Below are 20,900 nucleotides of genomic sequence, written 5' to 3'. Positions count from 1 at the left end.
CAAAAAGGTGGCACTGCACAGCCGCTGCCCAAGCCATGCCTGCAGGAAATCAAGCACCCGATCATGCAATTGCCGCGAAGGCGGTTGAGATGCTCTTCACCGAACGCAAAAGAAAGTGGTGACAGCGTTGAATTGCAGCTCGCGGGAATTGCGCATTCACACTGGATGCAGCCCATGTCTGTACACGCGCAGCGATAGCGGACCTTGGTGCTAGGCTGCCGGGGGCGCTGACCATCTCCGAGAGCTCGACATGAGCAGGCCCGCAAGCTCAGAAGTGCTGCTGGCCAATGCTGAGGTCGTGGATAAGTTCTCCAGGTGGGTGAGTGCACCTGGCGCCCCGCGGATGCATATGCTGCCGTTGCCGCCGCCGCTCCCACCTGGCGCCGTCAACGCTCAACATGCCTCCTCCCCCATTGAGCGCAGCTACGAGGAATACCTCTCCTCGTTTATCACGCAAGCAGACTTGACATATCTGCCCGATGCGGCGACCGCGCGGCGGGTGGTGGAGCTCGGGTGAGACACAACCCCGGCCACACTCAAGTAGTTTTCACTGCTTATGCATTAGAGCGAGTGGCATCGCGACCTGCAGTCAACTCCCCACTGCAGGTACATGCACGGCGGCGGCGAGGTGCTGCGGCGGGAGGAGTTTGAGGCCAGCAAGGCGGCCCTTGCTGCACACCGCGAGGCGCTGGCCAACCCGCAGCCCAAGCGCCTGCTCAGCGCGGGCAGGTGAGCAGAGTTCCCAGTGCATGGCATCCACGGCAGCCTCAAAGGGACTCTCTCGGCAGCAACAGCACCGGCAGGGGCACTGCACAGATTCACAGCATCTGCCGTGCTCATGCCGTGTGCAACCCGCTGCCGCGCCGAGGGCTGGTGCAGGGACCTGTCCCGGCACCCCCTGCTGCAAGCGCTGGCGGAGCGCGAGCTGCCTGTGCGGCGCGGCATGCTGGCCACAATTGTGTTCCTGCGGGACAGGAACACGCGGGGGCAGGTGAGGCGGGTGCCAGCTCGCCGGGCTGCTTCCTGCACCGCCGCGGCTGGGCTCTGGTGCTGGCTGGCCGCGAGCCCTACACTGTGGCAGCGGCATTATCGGCTCGCTGGCGGCCTCCGTGCTGACCTGGCATGCCGTCGCTTACGCAGGAGGTGAGCGGGTACATCGACCTGGGGCAGCGCCTGGCGGGCGACGAGGCGGGCATGGTGGCGGCGTTTGGGCTGGAGGCGCGCTTGCTGCCGCAGCCCACAGACCTCTCCTGCCTCAACTGGACCTCCAACCGCCTCGACTCGTGCAGCAGCGCCAACTTCGAGGCAAGCCGTGCGTCATACCGCCTGGGCTCCCGCCTACCCGCCTGGCTGCATGGCGCGGCTGGGCGCTGCCAGCAGCAGAGGGCGTGGCACATCTGGCGGCGCATGCTGCCCTAGAGCTGACGCAGCCTGCCGCGTGGTGTTGAGTGTGCAGGTTGTGGCGGACCCAGAGACGGGGCTGTCGTTCAAGAACCGGCGAGACCGCAAGGTGCCTGCTTTGCCCACGTCTGACGCCAGGCCGCCGCCGCCAGTGGTGGTTGTGGAACATTCCGCATGCCATGCCTGTACTGCACTTCTCTGTCTCCCTCTCATTTGAACCTGCATCGTGTGCATGCTTTGCCCACCACCTGCTAGCCCAGGCACCGCGCCTGCTGCCGCCACACGACCCCACTGCCCTGCCGCGCTTTCCTCCCACCCCCACCCCGCCGCCAGGTCATCATCGTCGACCCCGCCGCCCCTTCCCCTGGAGACTACACCACACGTATCGAGGTGCAGACGGAGGAGTACGAGCAGGCAGTCATATTCGACCACGTCATTGGCAGGAGGACCTAGCTTGGACTGCCGCTGCTGCTGGCTGATCCGGGGCCCGTGCCGGCGCAGCGCCGTTGATACCCTCCTGAGCTCACAGATCAGATGGTGGCCGAGTCAACAATGTGAACAAGGGTAGTGGAAAACAGCATAACAACGTGTGATAGGCATAGAAACAGAGACACGCAGATAGCTAGGACGACTGGGCTGGCGCAGGCATCGTCAGTAGCCGCCCCAGGCGCACAGCGAGCTCAGCTTGGCCTCGGCTGTGGCGTTGCCCGCCGCGGTGCTCCACACCTTGCCCTCCTGCGCCCACTGCTCCTCTGGGTTGCGCTCTGTCATCCCCAGGGCTTGGGCACGCGGCAGGCCGGAGCCCAGCATGGCGGCAAAGCGCTGGGCACAGGCCGCCCGCGTGTCCAGGTGCTTGGGCTCCGAGCTGATGCCGGCGCCAGACAGAAAGCCCGTCTCCAAGAAGCAGCGCGGGTTGACATACAGCAGCACCGGAGAGGCCTGGCTGCCGCCGCTGGCACCTGGGTCACCGCCAGCGCCAAAGGCCGCGCGCAGGCGGTTGTTGAGTGCGGCCTGCCAGAGTGCAGGCTGGGCCGTGCGCCCAGTCGCCACTTGGTTGAGGGCGGCGGCGGTGGCGGCAGCAGAGGGCGGCTGCTGTGCCCGCTGGGCTTCTGCCGCCACCACAAAGTTCATGAGGATGTCCTCGCAGTTGAACAGCTCGTCCACCAGGGCCCGGCCTGCAGTGTGGTACCGCAGTACGGGGCGGTGCTGCTCAGCTTCTGGATAAGAGAAGCATGCACCCTACATTTGCAGGCTGAGTTGTGCAGGGGTCTTTCCCCAACGGGCCTTGCCCCGTGCCCGGCGGCCACCCGCTCCTGCCGCTACCAGTTCTGCCAAGCCCACCTGCGGCGTATGCCTCGCTCCAGTACGCAGGGTAGGCGTGCTGGGCGTCCTGGAATGCACCTTTCGTCAACAGCACATTGTAGGTCCGGGTGCCGCTCTGGGAGGCGTTAAACACGTCGGGGATGTACTGCGGTGTACCGCCGGGGGGCAGCCGCACCTCCCGCGGGAAGAAGCCCACCAGCCGGTCGGGGTGGCGGCGCCAGGCCGCAAAGCCGCGCGCCAGGTCCTCGCACCTGCGGGGAGCAGGCAACCAGGCAGGGGTGGGAGCTCAGGCAGGCGCAGGCAGGCAGGCAGGCACAGCGGCAGCCGCGGGCAGGCAGGTACATCCCCAGCAGTGAAGGAGCAGCTCCTGTACCCGTCCCAGTACCAGGAGCTAACGGTACTGCTGATCTCAAGAAGCTGGTGGGCCGCGCCGCACCTGAGGATCACATCGTCGTCCAGCTGCAGCACCGCCCTCGTGCGCAGCAGCGGGTCGGGCCTGAAGCGGTTGTTCAGGCTGTTGCTGGCCTCCTGCCGCACGCGCACGGGCACCGCCGCCGGCACGCCGCCGGCGTGCGCAGGGAACTCGGCGTCGGCGTCGGGGGCCGCCCCGCCGCTCCACACCAGCACAATCTCTTCCACTGCACGGGCGCAGATGCAGCGGGGCAGGAAACATCACATATCTAGGAAGATGTAGTGTCATTGGCTGGCCTGGTGAGTAGCTGTGTTGCACATAGGACTGCACTATGCCCTGGCTGCTGGTGCGGTCCGGCCTCACCCTGGCTGCAGTTGCGGTAGTGCGCCACATAGACCTTGAGGGAGGGCATGCGCTGCGGGTGGGTCAGCGCCATCAGAGTGAACTTGTCCTCCCGCAAGCTGGTGCCCGCACCGGCTGCTGCTGCCTCCGCAGTGGCTGCTGCCCCAGGCACCGGCAGCTGCGCGGGCTGGGACCCGGCCAGCGGCGGGAGCGGTGCCGGGCCAGCGCCCTCGGCAATCAGGGTAGCCAGTGGGCTGCTGCTGGCAGCCACGGAGGCTGCCCGCGCGCGGTGGCGCCTCAACAGGGCCGGCCTGACGGGATCGAAGCTTTGGCGAGGCTGGGTGGCGTCTGTCTTTGCTGCCGGCGGCGGCGTCGCAGGCGGCTGTGGTGGTGTGGGCTGGGCGGCAGCGTGTGGTGCAGTGCTGCTGTGCTGCCGATGCAGCAGCGATGGCCTGACAGCATCAAAGCTCTGGGCTGGCTGCGCGGCAGCCTGCGTCTGCGCTGGCGATGGGGGCGCCGGCGTGGACGGGGGTTGGGAGTTGGCGTATGGCGTGGCTGCGCTGGCTGTCTGCCGCGCTGGCGTAGCAGGCTGGACTGTTACGGGCTGGCTGGGCTCTTCGACATGTGCTGCCTTCCTGATGCTGGCTGCCTGCTGCCCGTGATTGATGTCGCCGCCGCCAGGCAGCGTTGTGCTGTCGGCCCGCTCCGCCGCTGCCGCTCCAATGCTCAGGTCGCCGGCGTTGCTCAACTCTCCTGCTCCAGTCATCCTGCACAGGGGCACACGGATTGCAGGTCTGCGGTGCTCTTCAGCCTCGCAGGTCGAGGCAGGCCAACTCGCCTGGCTGGCTGGGCTGCACGCAGGTGGGGTGCGCCTTCGTTGGAGTTGTTGGCAGCCAGCAACACGAGCAGCAACCCCACGCCCACAGCCGCGAGCAGGCAGCCCCGAGAACGCATCGACGGTCTGCGAGCGTGCGGCCTGTGGTGATTCATGGTGTTTGGTGACGGAGCAGGAAGGGGAACGCAAACTGGCCAACGATGGAACAGCAGCAGGGTAGCTGGCGGGAGTCCAGCAGGCACAGCACAGGCCGCCGCCACTGCTGTTTTTGAATCGCCAACGCATGCTTACAGTAGAGCAACCTTTGTAATTTCAAGTGGCAAGGACAACAGCATATGGCACATTCACATTGTGCAACTGGAGCAGAGGGGGAGCCCGCATCACGCTCGGTGCCAGGGTGCTATGGGTACCAGGGTGCTAAGGGCGCTGGTGCTAGGTCCTCAACGGCACCCTTGCTGGATCAGTCCTCCTCCTCAAAGTTCTCCTCTTCGTAGTCAAGCGCCACCCGCGGCTTCTTGGCTGCCGGCGGCGCGGCTGCAGCGTCTGCTACCGCAGCGCCGCCGCCGTCGCCGTCCTGCTGCTCTTGTTGCCCTGCCGCAACCGTCTCCTCCTGCTGCTGCCGGGCCAGGCGTGCCGCCACTTCTGGGGGCAGCTCAGCGCCGATCACCGGCGCAGGTGCCTCCTCCTCCTCCTCCTGCTCCTGCGCTGCTGGCGGCGGCGCGGCGGGGTCCGCCTGCTGCTGGCCGCCGCTCCTGTCGCCCTGATGGCCCTCCTCCCTCGCCCGCCGCACGTTGCGCTGCTTCTTCTGCTGCTTGGCGGCATCCACCGCATCTGCGGTCAAGGCCAGCAAAGAGCACAGCAGCACTCAGAACATGGGCGCGGAACTCCAGCTGAGCTCAGCTGGCAGGCCAGCAGCGAGCCGCGCACCACAGAGACAGCAAACCAGGTGCAGCAGCGGCCGGCCGCGACGGCAGCACCACGCCCTGCAGCGAAATGCGCCGCATCTCCCGCCGCGCAGCCCACTCACTGCCGGCGGTGGAGTCGTCGCGCTGGGCTTGCGCCGCTAGCAGCAGCTCCTTCAGCGCCTCGACCTTGCACAGGTCGGCGGCTGTCTGGCCGCGCTTGTCGGTGGCAGACGGGTCGGCCTTGCGCTCCAGCAGCAGCTCCACAGCGTCTGTGTGGCCTGGGGGTGTGCGGAGGCAGCGGCCGCAGGCGTGGCGGTCAGATGCACAGGTGCAGCCAGCGCGCAGGGAAGCAGTGCCCGAGCAGCATCTGAGGAGCTCACAGGCCAGATGAGGAGGCGTTGACCTCCTGGCAGCAGTTTCAGGCCCCGTAGCCTCCACACACACGCACCTTGCTTGGCCGCCATCATCAGCGCGTTGCTGCCGTTGCGCATCTTGGCGTTCACTTTGAGGCCTGTGGGCAGGCAGGGTCGGCAGGATGGAGGTGAGGAGGGGGCAGGAGGGACATGTGACGAGGGCAAGCGCTGGAGAAAAAGGGGAAATCGGGAAACGTGGACAGGTGGTGCGTGCATTGCACCGTCCACACAAGCAGGCAGCCGTGGGCAGAAGGCGCGGCAGGAGGCGGAGCGGCAACGTGGGGCTCCCGCCACCGCAGCCGCACCCGAGTTGAGCAGCCAGCGGATGACGTCGGTCTGGCCCTTGACGGCGGCAAAGTGCAGGGCTGCACGCAGGGGAGCACAGCAGGGCGGGTCAGCCTGAGCCCGTAACCTGAGCCGCCAACCAATCCACTGTACCAAGCTGCCCACTCCACCGTATTCAACTTGCTGCGCTGCCTCCTTGCCGGCGCTTTCCGGCGCACCGTTCATGTCGTCTTGGGCGACGGCGGTGGCCTGCGCTCCCGCCGCCAGCAGCGCCTTGACGCAATCCACGTGCCCCGCCCAGGCCGCCAGGTGCAGCGCGGTGCGGCGCTGCAGCAGCCAGGGCAGCAGCGCGCGGCGTCACGATGTGCTCAGTGCTCATTCCAAGCACATGGTGAGAACGGATCAGGCAGTACAGGGAACAGTGTACACGGTTTGGGGGTCGGCACGGTGCCGCCAACCCAACAGCTCCAGCAGCTTGCCTGCGGGTCACGCAGCTCCAGGTTGGCTCCCTCCCCGATCTGGGCGGTCAGCGCCGTCAGGTCCCCATTGCGGGCGGCAGCATGAAGCGGGAAGGACATGGCCGCGAGGCGGCTGGCACCGGTACAGAGGTGCGGGCGGGCAGCCGCAGGGCGGCAGTGGAGGCGGCGGGGCGGCGGGCCCTGGGCGCTGGGCGAGGAGGCGGGGTCAGCTGCTGTGCCTGATCAGACTCTTCAGACAGCGCAGGGAGCTGCACCAGGCTGGCCCAGCGCTTGGCGGCAGGCAACAGGGGTGATGGGACGGAATGGGGGAGGCTGCCAGGCCTGACACAAGCTGTGAGCAAGCTGTCAAAGTCGATCACGATCGGCTGCTGTTGGCGCCGATGGAGGTCATCCAGCTTGGAAACGCAAACCTCCACGTTGGCCTCGAAGTTCCTGGCGCCCTGCCGATTGAAACTCCGCATGCATGCATCGTCGCCTGCGATCTGAGCGATCTGGGCGCCCTTGAGACAGGGTTCAAGGGCGCAGCGCTGCACGATGTCAATCCTTCGCACCTTGCTGGCAAGTCACAGGGTCCCCGGCCCCGCTTGGCCCACTCCACACCTTCGGGTGACTCCTGCTGCAACCCCATGTCGCGGGAGGCTCCCCCGCTGTGCGATGTGGCCACCCACCGCCACGCCTGATCGCGCCGCCGCCCCTTCCTGCCTGCAGCGCAGGGCGGGGTACATGGCGGCTGGCGCCACCGCCGCCACGGTGGCAGTATACCGCAAGGACCTGAAGCAGCTGGAGTTTGACCTGGCCAGCGCCACAGGTGCGCCCTCGGCCGCCGCCTCTGTGCCACTTACCCGCCTTGGTGGCAACCGCCTTGCATGCGGCCATCCGCCTGCCTGAAAGGCAGGCGGTCACAGCCACGGGGCCCAGCCCCATCCCTCCCTTCTGCCGCAGGTCCCCTGGTGCGCCTGCTGGATGCGGAGAGCTCCCACAGGTTCGGCATCCTGGCGGCCAAGCTGGGCCTGTTCCCCCGAGAGACGCGGCCCGACCCGCCCTCGCTCCGCACCACAGTCTGGGGCCGCCAGTTCCCCAACCCGCTAGGTGATCCTCCGCGCCGGGATGCAGTGCTACTGTTGGATAGGCAGGGTGCGGCCTGCCTCTCTGCTTGCCTCCTGCCGCGCTGGTTGGCACGCATCCCACATCCCCGCTGCCCTGCCTGCCTGCCTCCCTGCCTCCCTAACTTCCCTCCGCCTCGCTCCCTGCCTGCCCCGCCCCAGGCGTGGCGGCCGGGTTTGACAAGGACGCGGAGGTGGTGGAGGCAATGCTGGGGCTGGGGTTTGGCTTTGTGGAGATTGGCAGCGTGACGCCGCTGCCGCAGCCGGGCAACCCCAAGCCGCGCGCCTTCCGCATCACCGAGCATGGGTGCGTGGGCCTGCGGTGTGTATGTGTGCGCGTGGCGGTGGTGGGCGAGTGTATGTGTGGGTGGCGTGTCGCACTTGGGGGCAGCAAGAGTGGCTGGGCAGAGGATGGGAGGCTTGCAATTGACGCCGTCCCTGCCATGTGCAGCAAGCTTGGAGCCTGGGTGCTGCTGCGACTGGCTGCCCTGGCCGCCCGTGACCTGCCCTGTGCCCCGCCTCCTGTGCTGCTGCAGCGCCGTCATCAACCGCTACGGATTCAATAGCGAGGGGCTGGATGCAGTGATGTTGCGGTTGCTGGGCCTGCGCGCAAACCAGAAGACGGCCGGCGGCAGGTTCCCTGCGGGGCTGGTTGGAGTCAACCTGGGCAAGAACAAGACGAGCGAGGATGCGGCGGCAGGTGGGAGCGCGGCTGTGGGTGTGGGTGTGCAGTGGTGGCGGTGGTGGTGTGAGAGAGGGCTGGCGAGGGCAGGTGGCATGGGTTGATGAGATGCTTTCCCTCCAGGTTGCTGACTCCCTCTCGTTTTTCTGGATCGTTTCAGTCATCCTCGCCCTGCCTGCCCTGCCGCACCCCTGCAGACTACCGCGTGGGTGTGACCAAGCTGGGCCCTTTTGCCGACTATCTAGTGATTAACATCTCCTCTCCCAACACGCCAGGCACGTGCAGGCAGCCAGGAACCATGCTGCTGATACTGCTGCTGATACCTGCATGCGTCTAGCAGTGGGCGCCGATTCCAGGCGCTGATGTTAGGCTGCTGACTGTGGCGCGTGGGCGCATGCCGCTTTCATTGCGACAACAGCCTGCAGTCCTGGTCTGGGCACCGAGCCGCTGTGTGTGTGTGTCCCCCTGCTGCAGGCCTGCGTGCGCTGCAGGGGCGGCAAGAGCTGGAGGCACTAATTTGCAGCGTGAAGCAGGTGGGCTGGTTGGGCCCTCACGGTTTCTGCGCCCACATTTGGGCTGTGCTCGGCGCGCTGTGCCATGGCCCCAGCCGCCCGCGACACGCTGCTGCTCCTGCCACCACATCTCTGCCTGCCAATGCTGCCCTTCTTGCGTGTGCCTGCCCTGCGTGCCACAGACACGGGACAGCATGCGGTGGCCTGCTTCCGACAGCATGAGTTGGATGGAGGCGGGCCCGCCGCCGCTGCTGGTCAAGATAGCTCCAGACCTCACAGAGGCCGACATGGCAGGTGGGTGGGGCGTGTGGGCTGTAAGTAAGTTCAGGATGATGAGGAATGCATGGCGGGTGGGAAACGGCGCTGAAGCCTTACCAGACGCAACAGTGGCAGCCTTTGGAGGTTGCTCAATACCGCTAGTGCCGCGGCCCGCTCGCGCGGACCCTCCCACCCGCATCACCCCATCTCCTCTGCTTTCCTGCCTCCCTTCCTGTCCCCGCAGACATAGCGGCGGTGGCGCTGCAGCAGGGCGTGGACGGCCTGATAGTCAGCAACACCACCATCACGCGGCCGGGGCCCATTGGGGAGCACGCCACCGGCAAGGAGGTGCGCCTGTTGTGCTCAAGGTTGTTTGCCGCGGTCGCAGGCTGGCGGCCTCTTCACGGCGTCAGCAGATGCCATCCTGCCAGCCCCACTGCCCTCCACCGACTCGCGCCGACCTGCCGCCTGCTTGCCTCACCCCCTCCCCCCCCTCCCCCTGGCCCTGGCCCCTGCTTCTAAACAGGCGGGTGGCCTGAGCGGGCGGCCGCTGTTTGATATGTCCACCCGCGTGCTGCGAGACATGTATACCCTGACCGGCGGCAAGCTGCCCATCATCGGTGTGGGCGGCGTGAGCAGCGGCGAGGATGCCTACGCCAAGATCAGGGCAGGTGGGGGCGGCTGTGTTTCGGGAGAAACCGGGAAGGAAGGAGGGGAGATGTACAAGCCGGGGAGGGCAGGAGAATAGGCTAGGGAGGGGAGGATGTGGGCAGGCACTGCCCTCCTTCCACACAGCAACCACACTCCACACCGCTATACAACCATCAACTTTGCCTTGACACTCTGCAGGCGCCTCGCTGGTGGAGCTCTACTCGGCCTTTGCCTTCGAGGGCCCCAAGCTGGTGCCCCGCGTGAAGCGGGAGCTGGCGGCGCTGTTGGAGCGGGACGGCTATGCCAGCGTGGCAGAGGCGGTGGGCGCCGACCACACGCAGCAGCAGGGCGCCGCTGGACGCGGTGGCAGCAGCAAGCCGGCGGCGGCGGCCAAAGCGTGAGCAAGCCGCGTGTCCCAGCTCCGCGCTGCTGCCGCTTGCCAAGCGTTCATTTCCACCTTGTTCTTTCATGCACCAAAACACACTTTCACATCACTATGTACCATGTGTGAGCACTGCTGTTAGACTGCCCTGCCCAGGCTTCTCTGCTGCCGCTGCCGCAGCACCCTCGCAGCTCCTTGCAGTTGCATGTGGTGAGCGGGACCACGAGCGGTGAGCGGGACCACGAGGTATCATTATTACATGAGGATGAGGTACGGAAGGGTGGTATGTGTCATGGGCTGGCTCCACAGCACAGCTTGCTGGCTGCGGCGTGCCGATGCAGGCTCGGAGCGTCACTTGTCATACTGGCGGGAGGGAGGGGCAGAATCACCGTGGACGAGGCGGCAAGGTGTGCTGCGGACCATGGCAGTACATGCAGTCCCGGGTTCCAACCGCCACTTCTCCCCTGCGCCATCCGACCTTCACACACACACACACACACACACACACTCTCTCTCTCTCTCTCTCACCGCCACCACCCCACACGCCACCCCTCCCCACCTTGTTGAACTTCTTGGCATCCCGCTTCTGCATCTGGGCAGCGGCATCGGAGCCTGCACGCCGCGCCACACGCCAGAGCAGGAGGAGGTACATGGGTAAGAGGCATGGGCATGGCACGCTGCGCACTGCAGTGCAGGCAGCGGCAGCGATTGCGGCGGCGGCGGTGGCCAGGCGAGCGGCGGCCTTGCGCACCCGGCTTCAGGCCCGCAGACACCGCGAACGACAGCGCAGTCACTACGATGGCACCTGCACCGAGGGAGGAGCTTACAGCAACTTGAGCAAGCCGGATCTGTTTTCTGATGGTGGGGAGAGCGACGTCGTCGGCGCACCGATCACGACGGCGCCGACGGGCGCGTCCACCGTTCCCGGCGCTGCCTCTGCGATCTGGCTGATGAGCTGGGCCGGCTGCAAGAAGGCCCTAGGGGTCGCCAGCTGCGCCCTGCGTGGAGCCCGCCGAGCAGAGGGCCTGTGCTGCACCGGAGTGGCGATACGGAAGCTCAGCGCGCTGGTAGCGATCATTCTTACAGCCGTCGAGGGTGTGCAGAGCAAGACAGCAGCGGAGACAGGGCGCAAAATGGGCGGGTTTGGCGGGATCGCGTGGGTTCCCGACACGAAAAGAAAGCGCCTTGCATGGGCGCATTTGAGCAAGTTGGCGGCTCCAACGATCGGCATGTTCCAGGGGCACGCCCATGCGTGATGGAGATTGAGGGCCGGGCGATGGCGCTGAGGGGGGAGTCCACTCGAAACCTGGCGGGCTGGTGGCTGCTGGGCCTGCTCAACAACAGCGGTGAGCAAGAGGGCGACGGCCGCTGACCGCTGGCATCGTCCAACGCCGCCGCCAGTCTGCCGCCGGCGGTCTTGCAGCCGCCGACGCCGCCGACCGTCTTCGCCCGTGCCGCTGCAGCCTATGTGATCATGATCGCTGGTGCCAACGAGATCAGCGCCGCAGCGGTGGGGCTCGTCTACTTGTGCGCCGTGGCGCCCTCGCTGCTGTGCAAGGCCAGGCAAGGCGGTGCGACGGCAGCCCAGCGGGCCCCGGCACCCGCCCAGCGCTCCACATGCAGACCATGCCACGCCCCGAACAGCCTGCCCCACCCTGTGCTGCAGCGCGCCCTACTGGTTCCATCTGGTCCGATACACCACCCGCATCCATGCGGTGGCTCTGCTCATGGCTGCCAGCTACACCACAGGTGGGCCACACGGCAGCGGAGTGGAGCAGGTGGCAGGCTGCGGGGCAGCGGGCATCGGCAGGCGAGCGCGGCTGCGCACAGGCAGACCCGGCGCGTGCCTAGGCGGCTCCACGCCTGCACCTTCATGCATGCCTGCCCCATCCCTCCCTCCTCCCTCCCGCCCTCCTGCAGTGGCGCTGTCGCCGAGCCGCGGCTGGCAGCTGCTGGGCGTGGTGTTTGCGTCGCTGCAGGGCGGGCTGGGGGAGGCGTCCTGCCTGGCCATGACCAGCTACTACAGGTGCCGATGTGATGGTACTGCCACGATAATACTGCCTGCCGTGCTGCCATGGTAGCCTGCTGAACAACCGGTGTCCTGTCCTGCCCAAACCACCTGCCCTGCCACTGGCCGACGCTGCCTGCCTGGCCCTGCCCTGCCTTGCCCTGCCCTGCATGGCAGCGGCCGGCCGGCCATCACGATGTGGAGCTCCGGCACCGGCTTTGCCGGGGTGTTTGGCTACGCCTGGGTGGCCGTGCTGCACCTGCTGGGTGAGGGCGGCCTGCTGGTCCAAGTGCCTGCGCTGCACTGAGAACGCCTCCGGGCCGTGTACAGGTTGTGAGGAGCTGTAGGCTGGGGTTTGGGGGCCTGCTCGCCGTATGCTAGCAGCTTCTGTAGCTGCCTTCCGTCTGTGACGCCTCCCTGCCCTGGCCTGCAGGCGGCCTCAGCTTCACCGCCACGCTTCTGGCGGCCAACGCCACCACCGCCGCCTGGCTGGCTGTCTACCACCTGCTGCTGGATCCGCCAGAGCTCCGAGCGCAGCAGCTGACGCGCCACGACAGCGACGCCGCGGTCGAGGCGCACCCGCAGCCCGTGGTGGAGGCGGCGGCGGTGGCGGGGGAGCAGGAGGGGCAGGCAGACGAGGAGCAGCAGCTGCTGCACGCCTCCCCGGAGGCAGGCCCGCAGCAGCCTGCACCGCAGCAGCAGCAGCAGCAGCAGCGGCAGCAGCGGCGGCGGCAGGTGGAGCTCGAGGCGGGCAAGCCGTCGCGGGCGGGGCGCATGACGTGGAGGGAGCGGGCGCACCGCACGGGTGCGCGCCTGCACCCGCCCTGCCTGCCTCGCGAACCCAGCTAGCTGTCTGTGCTTACAGTCTGCACATCCGCAGAGGAGCATGCGGCAAGGAACTAATGCGGCGAAGGACTCAGGCTGTGCTGGCACCCTGGATCTTGGCCCCTCTGCCCGAGGCTGCCGCCTTCCTCACCCGCCTGCCTCCCTGTGGCTGCCGTGCCCCGCCCACCCACTGCCCCCGCTGCAGCCGTGCTCTGGCCCTACATGGTCCCGCTGATGCTGGTATACTTTGCAGAGTATGCCATGCAGAGCGGCACCTGGACGGCCATAGGTGGGGCGGGGTCGGGCGGAGGGAGCTGCGCTTTGGGAGCGGATGGTGGTGGTGGTGGTGGCGGCACGCATCTGCTGCCCACGTGCGCCTGGCCGCGCCTTGCCCCACCCTCGGCCCCCAGCCGCGCCTGCCGCCGAGCCGCGTCCCCGCCGATCCAACGGCCCGCGCTGCGCCCGCCTGCGCGCAGGCTTCCCCGTCACATCCGCCCCGGCGCGCCACCGCTTCTACGTCTACTCCAATTGGACCTACCAGGTCGGCGTCTTCCTGTCGCGGTCGTCGGGCATGATCTACCAGGTGGGGTTGGGGCAGGGGCAGGCGGCTGCAGGGGCAGGTTGGCTGCAAGGGCAGGTGGTTGCAGGGGCAGGTGGTGGGGTCGGTGCCCTCCTGGAACATTTCACGCGGCAGCCCACCAGCCCTGCTCCTTGCGTCTCCCGATTTGCGCGATGGGCCTTACCCCGCCTCACCCTGCCCGCCTCGCCATCCTCCTCCCTCGAAACCCCGGCCCTGCAGGCCAGCCTGCACATGCTGTGGGCCATGCCGTTGATGCAGGTGGGCTGGCTGGCTTTCTTCTTGGCGGACGCGGTAGTGCACTTCTGGTACGACTACCTCCTCCTCCTGCCCTGCTTCGTCACTGGTGGGTGGGGGGCGGTGCCTGTGCTGTGCTGTGCTGTGCTGTGCTGTGGTACGGGTTCTGATGTACCGCCGCGCTGCGCCGCGCTGTGGTCGCCGCCGGGTTGGCATCCAGCCTGCGCCAGCCTCCCCTGTCACGCGTCCCTCCCACCTCCTCGGCCCCGCCCGGTCCCCGGCCCCCCGCAGGCCTGCTGGGCGGCGCGGTGTACGTGAATGCCTTCACCCTCATCTCCCGCGAGGTACCCTCGCAGTACCGGGAGTTCTCGCTGGCCGCCGCCTCGCTGGCGGACAGCCTGGGGGTGGCCCTGGCCGACGTCTGCGGCATCCTCATCCAGGGCTGCCTGTTTCGCGCCAACGGCCTGCCGGGCGCCGACTTTGGGTGCGGTGCGTAGCCTTGCGCCGTGACCATAACCTTGCGGCGTAGCCTTGCGCCGTGGCCGCGGCCAGCCTGCTGTGCTGCAGAAGGGTCGCAGGCCACCCTGGCAAGGGTTCAGTGGGCCCACCCATCCACGCTGTACTTGAGCGCAGTTACTGTTTTGAACTGTCCCTCCTGCTATTGACATTTCATTGTTTCCAGTCCCCTGTAATCTCTCAGTGCTGCTGCATTACATCGTTGCTGAAATGGCCAGCAAGGGACATGGATTAGCTTAGAGCAGGGGAGGCAGGGCGCCAGACACACACCGCACTGTGACACACACACATTGGCAGACAGAACACAAGCAAAGGTCGGGTTGGTTTTGGGGAGGCCTGGCAGGCCTGCGAAATGCCACACACTCTCTCTCGCTCACAAGGCAGGGAGACGAAAGAATGCAGGGGTGGAGGGCTCCTCAGATGGCTCCGAGCTTGGGCTGGGCCAGCTCAAAGGGAGGAGAAGACCTTCTTGATGATGCCTGTGGCCTCGTGCAGCTGCTCCTGGCTGATCACCAGCGGCGGCGCCAGGCGGATGATGTTCCTGCGGGCGCGGGCAGCCAGATAGACGAGGTGGCAGCACATCAGCCGCACAGACGGTGCAGCCAAGATCTGCCGCCCCTCCCTCGCCCCGCCAGCGGCCCCCACGCTCCAGCCGCGGTCTGCGGCAGCTCCTCATGCTGACCTCCCAGCCCGGTGCGCTGCCCAACCACCCCTATACCGACCTGTGGGTGGGCTTGGTCAGCAGGCCCTCACGCATCAGCTTCAGGCAGATGTCCCAGGCCTCCACACCCGCGTTCGGGTCGATCACAATGGCATTGAGCAGGCCGCGGCCCCGCACCTGCGGCCGCAGGGGCAAAGGGGGGTGGGGGGGACTTGACGTGACGCGTGCTTAGCTGGCGGGCTGGCGGGCTGTTGTAGCGGCAGGCAGGCAGGCGGCGCAGCGGGAGGAGGCGCTGCAGGGCGCGCTGCGTGTGTGCAGGCCGGCGACTGGCCGGCAGCACAGCCCTCGATGCAGGCTGCACGGCGCTGACGCCCATCACACGCTCCCCGCCAGGCAAGCCACCCCCCACACACCGCCATCACCTCCCCACACCCACCTTCTGGATCAGCGGGCTGCCCATGTCCTCCAGCTCCTTGCGGAAGATGGGCCCCAGCCGCGCCGCGCTCTCCGCACACTTCTCATCAACCAGAACCTGCGGGTGCGGGCAGCGAGCAGGGGTGTGCATGCATGCGTGGATGCACGGATGCGACTAGACGAGCGCAATCGGGGACGGCGGGCAGGCACGCACCGCGCTGTGCTGTGCTGTGCTGTGCTGCGCTGTGCCACGCTGTTTTTGGCTGTGCTGTGCTGTGCTGTGCTCCGCCCGCGTTCTGTGCAGGCACCCAGCCAGCCGCGGCTCACAGCCCCCCACCCCTCTGCCTGCCCACCTACCTGCAGCGAGGCTACCGCCACCCGCGCCGCCACCGGGTTGCCGCCGTAGGTGGAGCCGTGCTGGCCGCGCCCGATGGTCAGCATGATCTGCGGGCCAGGGGGCAGGGCAAGGTGGGGCCAGACCGCCAGCGCAGAAATGAAGGGTCGAGGCGCCGTGCAGCCACCGAAGCGCACACCCCTTCAGCTGGGGCTTTCCTCCCCCGGGGTGATATGCCGGCATGCCGCCGACACGCAGCGCCACCGCCGCAACCACACACCGCCGCCGCCCACACCCGGCTCCGCCCCGCCAGCGCCGCCCTCCTCCCGCGCGCCCACCTCGTCGTTTGCCAGCACCGCCGACACTGGCATGGTGCCGCCCGACAGCGCCTTGCCCAGCACAGTGATGTCTGGCTTGCAGCCGTCCCACTCGCTGCACAGCATCTTGCCCGTCCTGCGCAACAGGACAAGGGAGAGACAGCGCAAAGCAGCACAGCCGGCAGGGCGTGTGAGCATGCGCATGCGAGGCCCAGGCAGCGGAATGCCAGCGCGCCTGCCCGCAGCCACGTGGGCAGCCTGCCTGCAGCCAGCGCTGGCCAGCCGCCCACCCCCAGCCGCCCGTTCTGTCCGCGGCACCGCACCTGCACAGCCCCGTCTGCACCTCGTCGGCGATCAGCAGCGCGTTGTGCTTGTGCAGCAGCTCCTGCGCCTTTTTCAGGTAGCCATCGTCGGGCACCACCACGCCCGCCTCGCCCTGCGGGGGGCAGGCGCGGGGGCATGTGCAGGCGGCGCGGGTCACACACGCCGCACACATGCGAAGTTCCTGCCTTGTCTGCTGCAGTGCACTCCTGGGACGCAAGCGCAGGCGCCCCACACACCCGCCACCAGCATGGCCACCTCACTCGCCCACTACTTACATACACTCTCTCTCCCACAGCCACTGGTATCACCATCACCACCGACGCCACCACCACACCTCACACACCCACACCCACCCGCACCACCCACCTGGATGGGCTCCACCATGAATGCCACGATGTTTGGGTCGCTTTCCAGCTTGGCCTGCAGCGCGGGCAGGTCGTTGTACGGGATGACCTCGAAGCCCGGCATGAAGGGTCCAAAGCCCTGCAGTAGGAGGAGGGGAGGGGGAGCACACCGGGGCGGGGATAGCTATCAGCGGGTGGAGGGCGGAGGAAGGGGCGCCTCCTGCAGGATGTGCAGCCCGGCGGTCGCCGCAGCTCCGCACACGGCTCCTCGCGCGACCGCCGCACGCCGGCCCATCCGCCGCGTCCCGGCCCCAGAACCTCTCTGCCTGCCCAGCTGCCGCGTGCCGGCCCGGCCGTCCCCGCAGCCCGGCCACCCACCTCGTAGCTGTCTGGGTCGGTGGAGGAGGAGATGGCAGAGGTGGTGCGCCCCCAGAAGTTGTCGGCGGCAAACAGGATCTTGGCCTGGTACTTGGGCACGCCCTTGACGTCGTAACCCCACCGCCGCGCCAGCTTCACCGCCGTCTCGCCGCCCTCCACGCCCGTGTTCATGGGCAGCACCTGGGGCCGGGGTGGGCGGCGAGGGCGGGGGGGGGGAGGGGTCGGCAGGGGTGACGCGTGCTGGCGCAGGGCGGTGCGCCTGCCACGGTGTGGGGAGCCGGCTGGGCGGCTCGGGTTACTTTTTCCTGAAGCTCTCAGGCCAGCATCCCAACCGCCACAGGCACACGCCGCGGCCTCACCTTGTCGTATCCCAGCAGGCGGGTGATGTACTCCTCGTACTCGCCCAGCGCGTCGTTGAAGAAAGCGCGGGACGTCAGCGTCAGCTTGCGGCTCTGCTCGATCATCGCCTCCAAAATCTGTATAAGGCGGGGTGGTGTGGCGTGCCATTGGTGGGTGGGTGGGGATGGGGAGCAGGAGGCGGGGGAGGAGCGGGCAGGCGGCCTGCTGGCTGCTGGGACCTGCAAGCACGTGCGAGCAGGCTGGTAGGTGCCGCGGCCCCCAGGCAGCCCGCCTTCGCAACACGCGATTCTCTTCTACGCTTCCCTGGCAGCTGCAGCGTGTCGCAGCCCCTTGCAAAGAGGGATGTGTTCTACTCCTACGCCTCCTCCCCACCTTGGGGTGGCAGTGCCCCTGGTTGACCGCCGAGTAGCCCGACAGGAAGTCAAAGTAGCGCTTGCCGTCCACATCCCACATGAAGATCCCCTGCAGACAGGTGGACAGCGGGCGCACACGCGGGCGGGGCGCTTCGCTGATGCTGCTCCGAGCTGCTGCTTGGCGCGCTGGTTCCGCGGCGGCCGACAGCTGCGCAGGTGCGGAGGATTGGGCCTCACCTCGCCGCGGTTGAGCACCACTGGCAGGGGGTGGTAGTTGTGGGCGCCGTACTTCTCCTCCTTGTCGATGTACTGCAGGGGTGGAGGGGGCGGTACAGGCGTGGTGCGGGGTGGGCACGCCGCAGCGGCCAGCAGCAGCACAAAGCCATCAGGAGGGCAGCGGCGGACGCGGCGGGCTGGCGAGAAGAGCAGCTCCAGGGCCGAGCAGCAAGTCAGCAGCAAAGGTGAAGCGTGGAGGGCGCAATGCAAGCTGCGCTGTGCTGCGCCATCCATCAAAAGGCATCCGGTCCTGGGCAGGGCGCGCCCAACTCGTCCGGCGCCGACACCTGGCGGCAGCCAAGTCCGCGGCGCGGCGGCAGGTGGGCGGCAACTTGCCTGCTGCTGCAGGGAGCTCTGGGCGGGGTCCAGGCCGTGCCCACTGGCCATGGAGCGGCTGCCAGCCGCCGCAACGCCCGCAGCGGCATGGCGCGACAGCAGCTGCTTGGCCAGCTCGCTGCTCCTGGCCCGCACAGCCATCGTGACGCTACGCTGGCGTTAGGAGGTGTGAACGGTGAAGGAATGCGGGTCGATGGGGGGCTGCAGGGTCCACCCGAAAGGCGTGCAGCGAGGGGGAGGTAGCGGGTGGCCTAGCTGCAGCTCACACACCAGCCCGGCAACTTCTAGTAGGGGAGGATCGGCCCCAAGCGCGGTAAGCATGCCGCGACGTTCTTACCAAATTGGCCAGCTCAGAGGGGAGAGTAGTCTGCTCCATTTCCGCCCGCATGTCCCTCATCGCTCTCTGATCGGCTTGGTGCATCAATTGAGCAGGGCAGCCCAGCCGTGAAGGCGTTGCTGGAGCCATCACTCGTCTTGGCGGGGCTTGTGGGCATCGGCGGGGCGTGAGGAGAGCTAGCAATGGTGTGTGCACGCTGAAACTACGCTGCCGGCGCGCGCAGGCGTGTCCTGCTTCTGCACGCTCGGCTTGTGGGGCCCCTGCACAGCTGCAGCCCTCCCTGCGCCCGCCAGCGACTCCCCTTGGGAACCGCGAGCAGCAGGGGGCAGTGCTGCAGGCAACACCGCGCTGCCACACCACGCCGCCGCTGCCGCCGCCCTGCCGCCGCCGCGGGCCGCCGCCCTCAACCCTGCTGCCCCTGGGCCTGCCTTCCCACGCACCTGGCCTGCCTGCCTCCTCCGCGCCTCCCCGCTGCCAACTCCTGCCGCCGCCCTGCTCCCTCCCACGCAGTCGGTCACGCTGCACACCAACCACGGCGACCTCAAGATCGAGCTGTTTTGCGAGGACGCGCCGCGCACCTCTGAGAACTTCCTGGCCCTGTGCGCCTCCGGCTACTACGACGGCACGCTGTTCCACCGCAACATCAAGGCCTTCATGATCCAGGTGGGGCGCGCGGCAGGCGGGGGCCGGCAGCGCGCGGCGCGGCAACGCGCCGCAGGTTCGCCTGCTCCTCCTGGCACAGGCTGCGAGCGGAAGTCTGCTGCTGACGCCGAGCGCTCACCCACACCCACACACACACACACACACACACGCATATGCCTGGCCGCCGCTCCCAAGCAGGGCGGCGACCCCACGGGGACCGGCAAGGGCGGCAAGTCGATCTACGCCACCCCCAACGGCAAGTTCCCGGACGAGCTGGTGGACCACCTGAAGCACAGCAAGCGCGGCGTCGTGTCGATGGCCAACAGCGGCCCCAACACCAACGCCTCCCAGTTCTTCGTGACCTACAAGGCGCACCCGCACCTCAACGGTGGGTGGGCGCGCGGTGGGGTGGGGTCGCGGGGCCTGCTCATGGGGGCTGTGGTTCCGGTGGGGGGCTGGAGAAGCGCCGGAGGCTCACAGGACGCTGTGGGCGAGCTGTGGGCCAGCAGGCATGATGCAGCCAGCCCCCGCCCCGACCTCCCCAAGCCTGGCCCCGCCTTCCAGCCTCTTCTTGCCCGGGCAACCTGTCCGGCAACCTGTCCGCCCACTCGCATGCGCACGCCCTCTGCCCCCCGCCTGCAGGCAAGTACACCATTTTCGGGCAGGTGATTGACGGCATGGAGGTGCTGGACCGCATGGAGAAGGTTCCCACAGGGCCCAACGACCGCCCGCTGCAGGCAAGCAACAGCTGGTTGGGGTGACACCTCAGGCGCTGGGGATCGCTGGCTGAGGCCGCCGGTTGATGTATTGGCAGCTGCTCAATGACGCGATCGTGGCAACTGCTGAGCGTCAGCCCGGCGTGTGCGGCTGCTAACGGCGGTCCGCTGCCTGGCTGCCTGCCGCAGGAAATCAAGCTCAACAGCTGCACGATACACGCCAACCCACTGGCACGGTGACGACTGCTGGGGAGCCCAGGTGCATGCAGCCGGAACGAGGGCTGGTGGTGCAGTCGCCTCGTAGCCTCCTGTTCTGCTCCTCTGCATCCCCCCAGCCACTGATCCCACCCATCTCCCGCCATGTTTCTGCGCTGCCGCTTGCTGCTGACCGCTTCTGACTGACCTGCCATGCACTCTTGACCTGACCTTTGGACGGCCTGCTATTTTCTGCCACGGCACACGCTTCTTGCTCTGTATTTACACAGTCCTGTCTGGCTGCGCTCATCGCTGCCATGTAACATGATGCGACAACTCATTCGCTGTACAGAGGGGGAGGTTTTGTGCTTTCCTTTAATGCACTCAATGCACAACGTGCACTTCGTACGCGCGCTATCTCTGAGCAGGGCTACAGGCCTTGGTCGGCGATGGTGCGTGCCCTGGCAGGGCCTCGGGAGGCGAGGGCGATGACGCGAGGGCGGCATCAGTAGTTGCAGCTGATCTCGATGACCTGCCCCATCTCGCAGTGGCGGTCCACAGGACAAGCAACGTAGTTCTGCATGAAGGGAAGCCACACAAGCTGCGTGAGGGAGGTACACAGAAGGCAGGGCGAACCCAGGAACCAGCGGGTGCCCAGCACGGCACTCACGTCGCCCTTGGTGTCGTCGCCACAGGTCCAGGTCCACTCGCCGCCTGCAGATGTTGGCAATGCATGTGGCGCATGGAACGGCATGGTATGGTTTGAC

At 67.5% G+C, this 20,900-nt stretch overlaps 6 protein-coding genes across 6 annotated transcripts; 3 read left to right on the top strand and 3 right to left on the bottom strand.

Annotated features, from left to right (window-relative positions):
- Positions 1 to 250: 250 nt before the first annotated feature.
- Positions 251 to 1,854, top strand: CHLNCDRAFT_144466 (hypothetical protein; the record flags this gene model as incomplete). Its single annotated transcript, XM_005848895.1, has 7 exons — positions 251 to 315; positions 424 to 513; positions 607 to 729; positions 880 to 991; positions 1,141 to 1,312; positions 1,431 to 1,510; positions 1,735 to 1,854. 7 exons carry the CDS (start codon positions 251 to 253, stop codon positions 1,852 to 1,854), a joined length of 762 nt encoding a protein of 253 aa, XP_005848957.1.
- A 198-nt stretch (positions 1,855 to 2,052) lies between these two features.
- Positions 2,053 to 3,572, bottom strand: CHLNCDRAFT_144465 (hypothetical protein; the record flags this gene model as incomplete). Its single annotated transcript, XM_005848689.1, has 4 exons — positions 2,053 to 2,576; positions 2,743 to 2,975; positions 3,161 to 3,362; positions 3,500 to 3,572. The coding sequence occupies 4 exons, from the start codon at positions 3,570 to 3,572 to the stop codon at positions 2,053 to 2,055; spliced, it is 1,032 nt and encodes a 343-aa protein (XP_005848751.1).
- A 1,201-nt stretch (positions 3,573 to 4,773) lies between these two features.
- CHLNCDRAFT_144464 (hypothetical protein) lies at positions 4,774 to 6,494 on the bottom strand (the record flags this gene model as incomplete). The annotated part of the gene is made up of 6 exons (XM_005848688.1): positions 4,774 to 5,144; positions 5,341 to 5,496; positions 5,667 to 5,729; positions 5,937 to 5,996; positions 6,135 to 6,243; positions 6,375 to 6,494. 6 exons carry the CDS (start codon positions 6,492 to 6,494, stop codon positions 4,774 to 4,776), a joined length of 879 nt encoding a protein of 292 aa, XP_005848750.1.
- A 767-nt stretch (positions 6,495 to 7,261) lies between these two features.
- Positions 7,262 to 10,002, top strand: CHLNCDRAFT_22067 (hypothetical protein; the record flags this gene model as incomplete). The annotated part of the gene is made up of 8 exons (XM_005848894.1): positions 7,262 to 7,484; positions 7,661 to 7,805; positions 8,035 to 8,198; positions 8,378 to 8,511; positions 8,875 to 8,986; positions 9,195 to 9,298; positions 9,477 to 9,621; positions 9,800 to 10,002. The coding sequence occupies 8 exons, from the start codon at positions 7,262 to 7,264 to the stop codon at positions 10,000 to 10,002; spliced, it is 1,230 nt and encodes a 409-aa protein (XP_005848956.1).
- Positions 10,003 to 14,327: 4,325 nt separating this feature from the next.
- On the bottom strand, positions 14,328 to 18,536 carry CHLNCDRAFT_57535 (hypothetical protein). The gene is made up of 12 exons (XM_005848687.1): positions 18,244 to 18,536; positions 17,869 to 17,940; positions 17,651 to 17,740; positions 17,278 to 17,394; positions 16,919 to 17,098; positions 16,563 to 16,679; positions 16,196 to 16,308; positions 15,894 to 16,008; positions 15,579 to 15,665; positions 15,244 to 15,339; positions 14,869 to 14,984; positions 14,328 to 14,687 (listed from the first exon to the last, which is right to left on the bottom strand). The coding sequence occupies exons 1-12, from the start codon at positions 18,382 to 18,384 to the stop codon at positions 14,594 to 14,596; spliced, it is 1,338 nt and encodes a 445-aa protein (XP_005848749.1). The 5' UTR covers positions 18,385 to 18,536; the 3' UTR covers positions 14,328 to 14,593.
- Positions 18,537 to 18,762: 226 nt separating this feature from the next.
- CHLNCDRAFT_51644 (hypothetical protein) lies at positions 18,763 to 19,983 on the top strand (the record flags this gene model as incomplete). Its single annotated transcript, XM_005848893.1, has 4 exons — positions 18,763 to 18,765; positions 19,091 to 19,243; positions 19,421 to 19,610; positions 19,865 to 19,983. The coding sequence occupies 4 exons, from the start codon at positions 18,763 to 18,765 to the stop codon at positions 19,981 to 19,983; spliced, it is 465 nt and encodes a 154-aa protein (XP_005848955.1).
- Positions 19,984 to 20,900: the final 917 nt, after the last annotated feature.

The sequence above is a fragment of the Chlorella variabilis genome (assembly GCF_000147415.1).
Source record: "Chlorella variabilis unplaced genomic scaffold CHLNCscaffold_7, whole genome shotgun sequence".
In the NCBI taxonomy this organism is placed as follows: domain Eukaryota; kingdom Viridiplantae; phylum Chlorophyta; class Trebouxiophyceae; order Chlorellales; family Chlorellaceae; genus Chlorella; species Chlorella variabilis.
The sequence above is the reverse complement of the archived record's forward strand: the minus strand, read 5'-3'. Positions and strand labels throughout refer to the sequence as shown.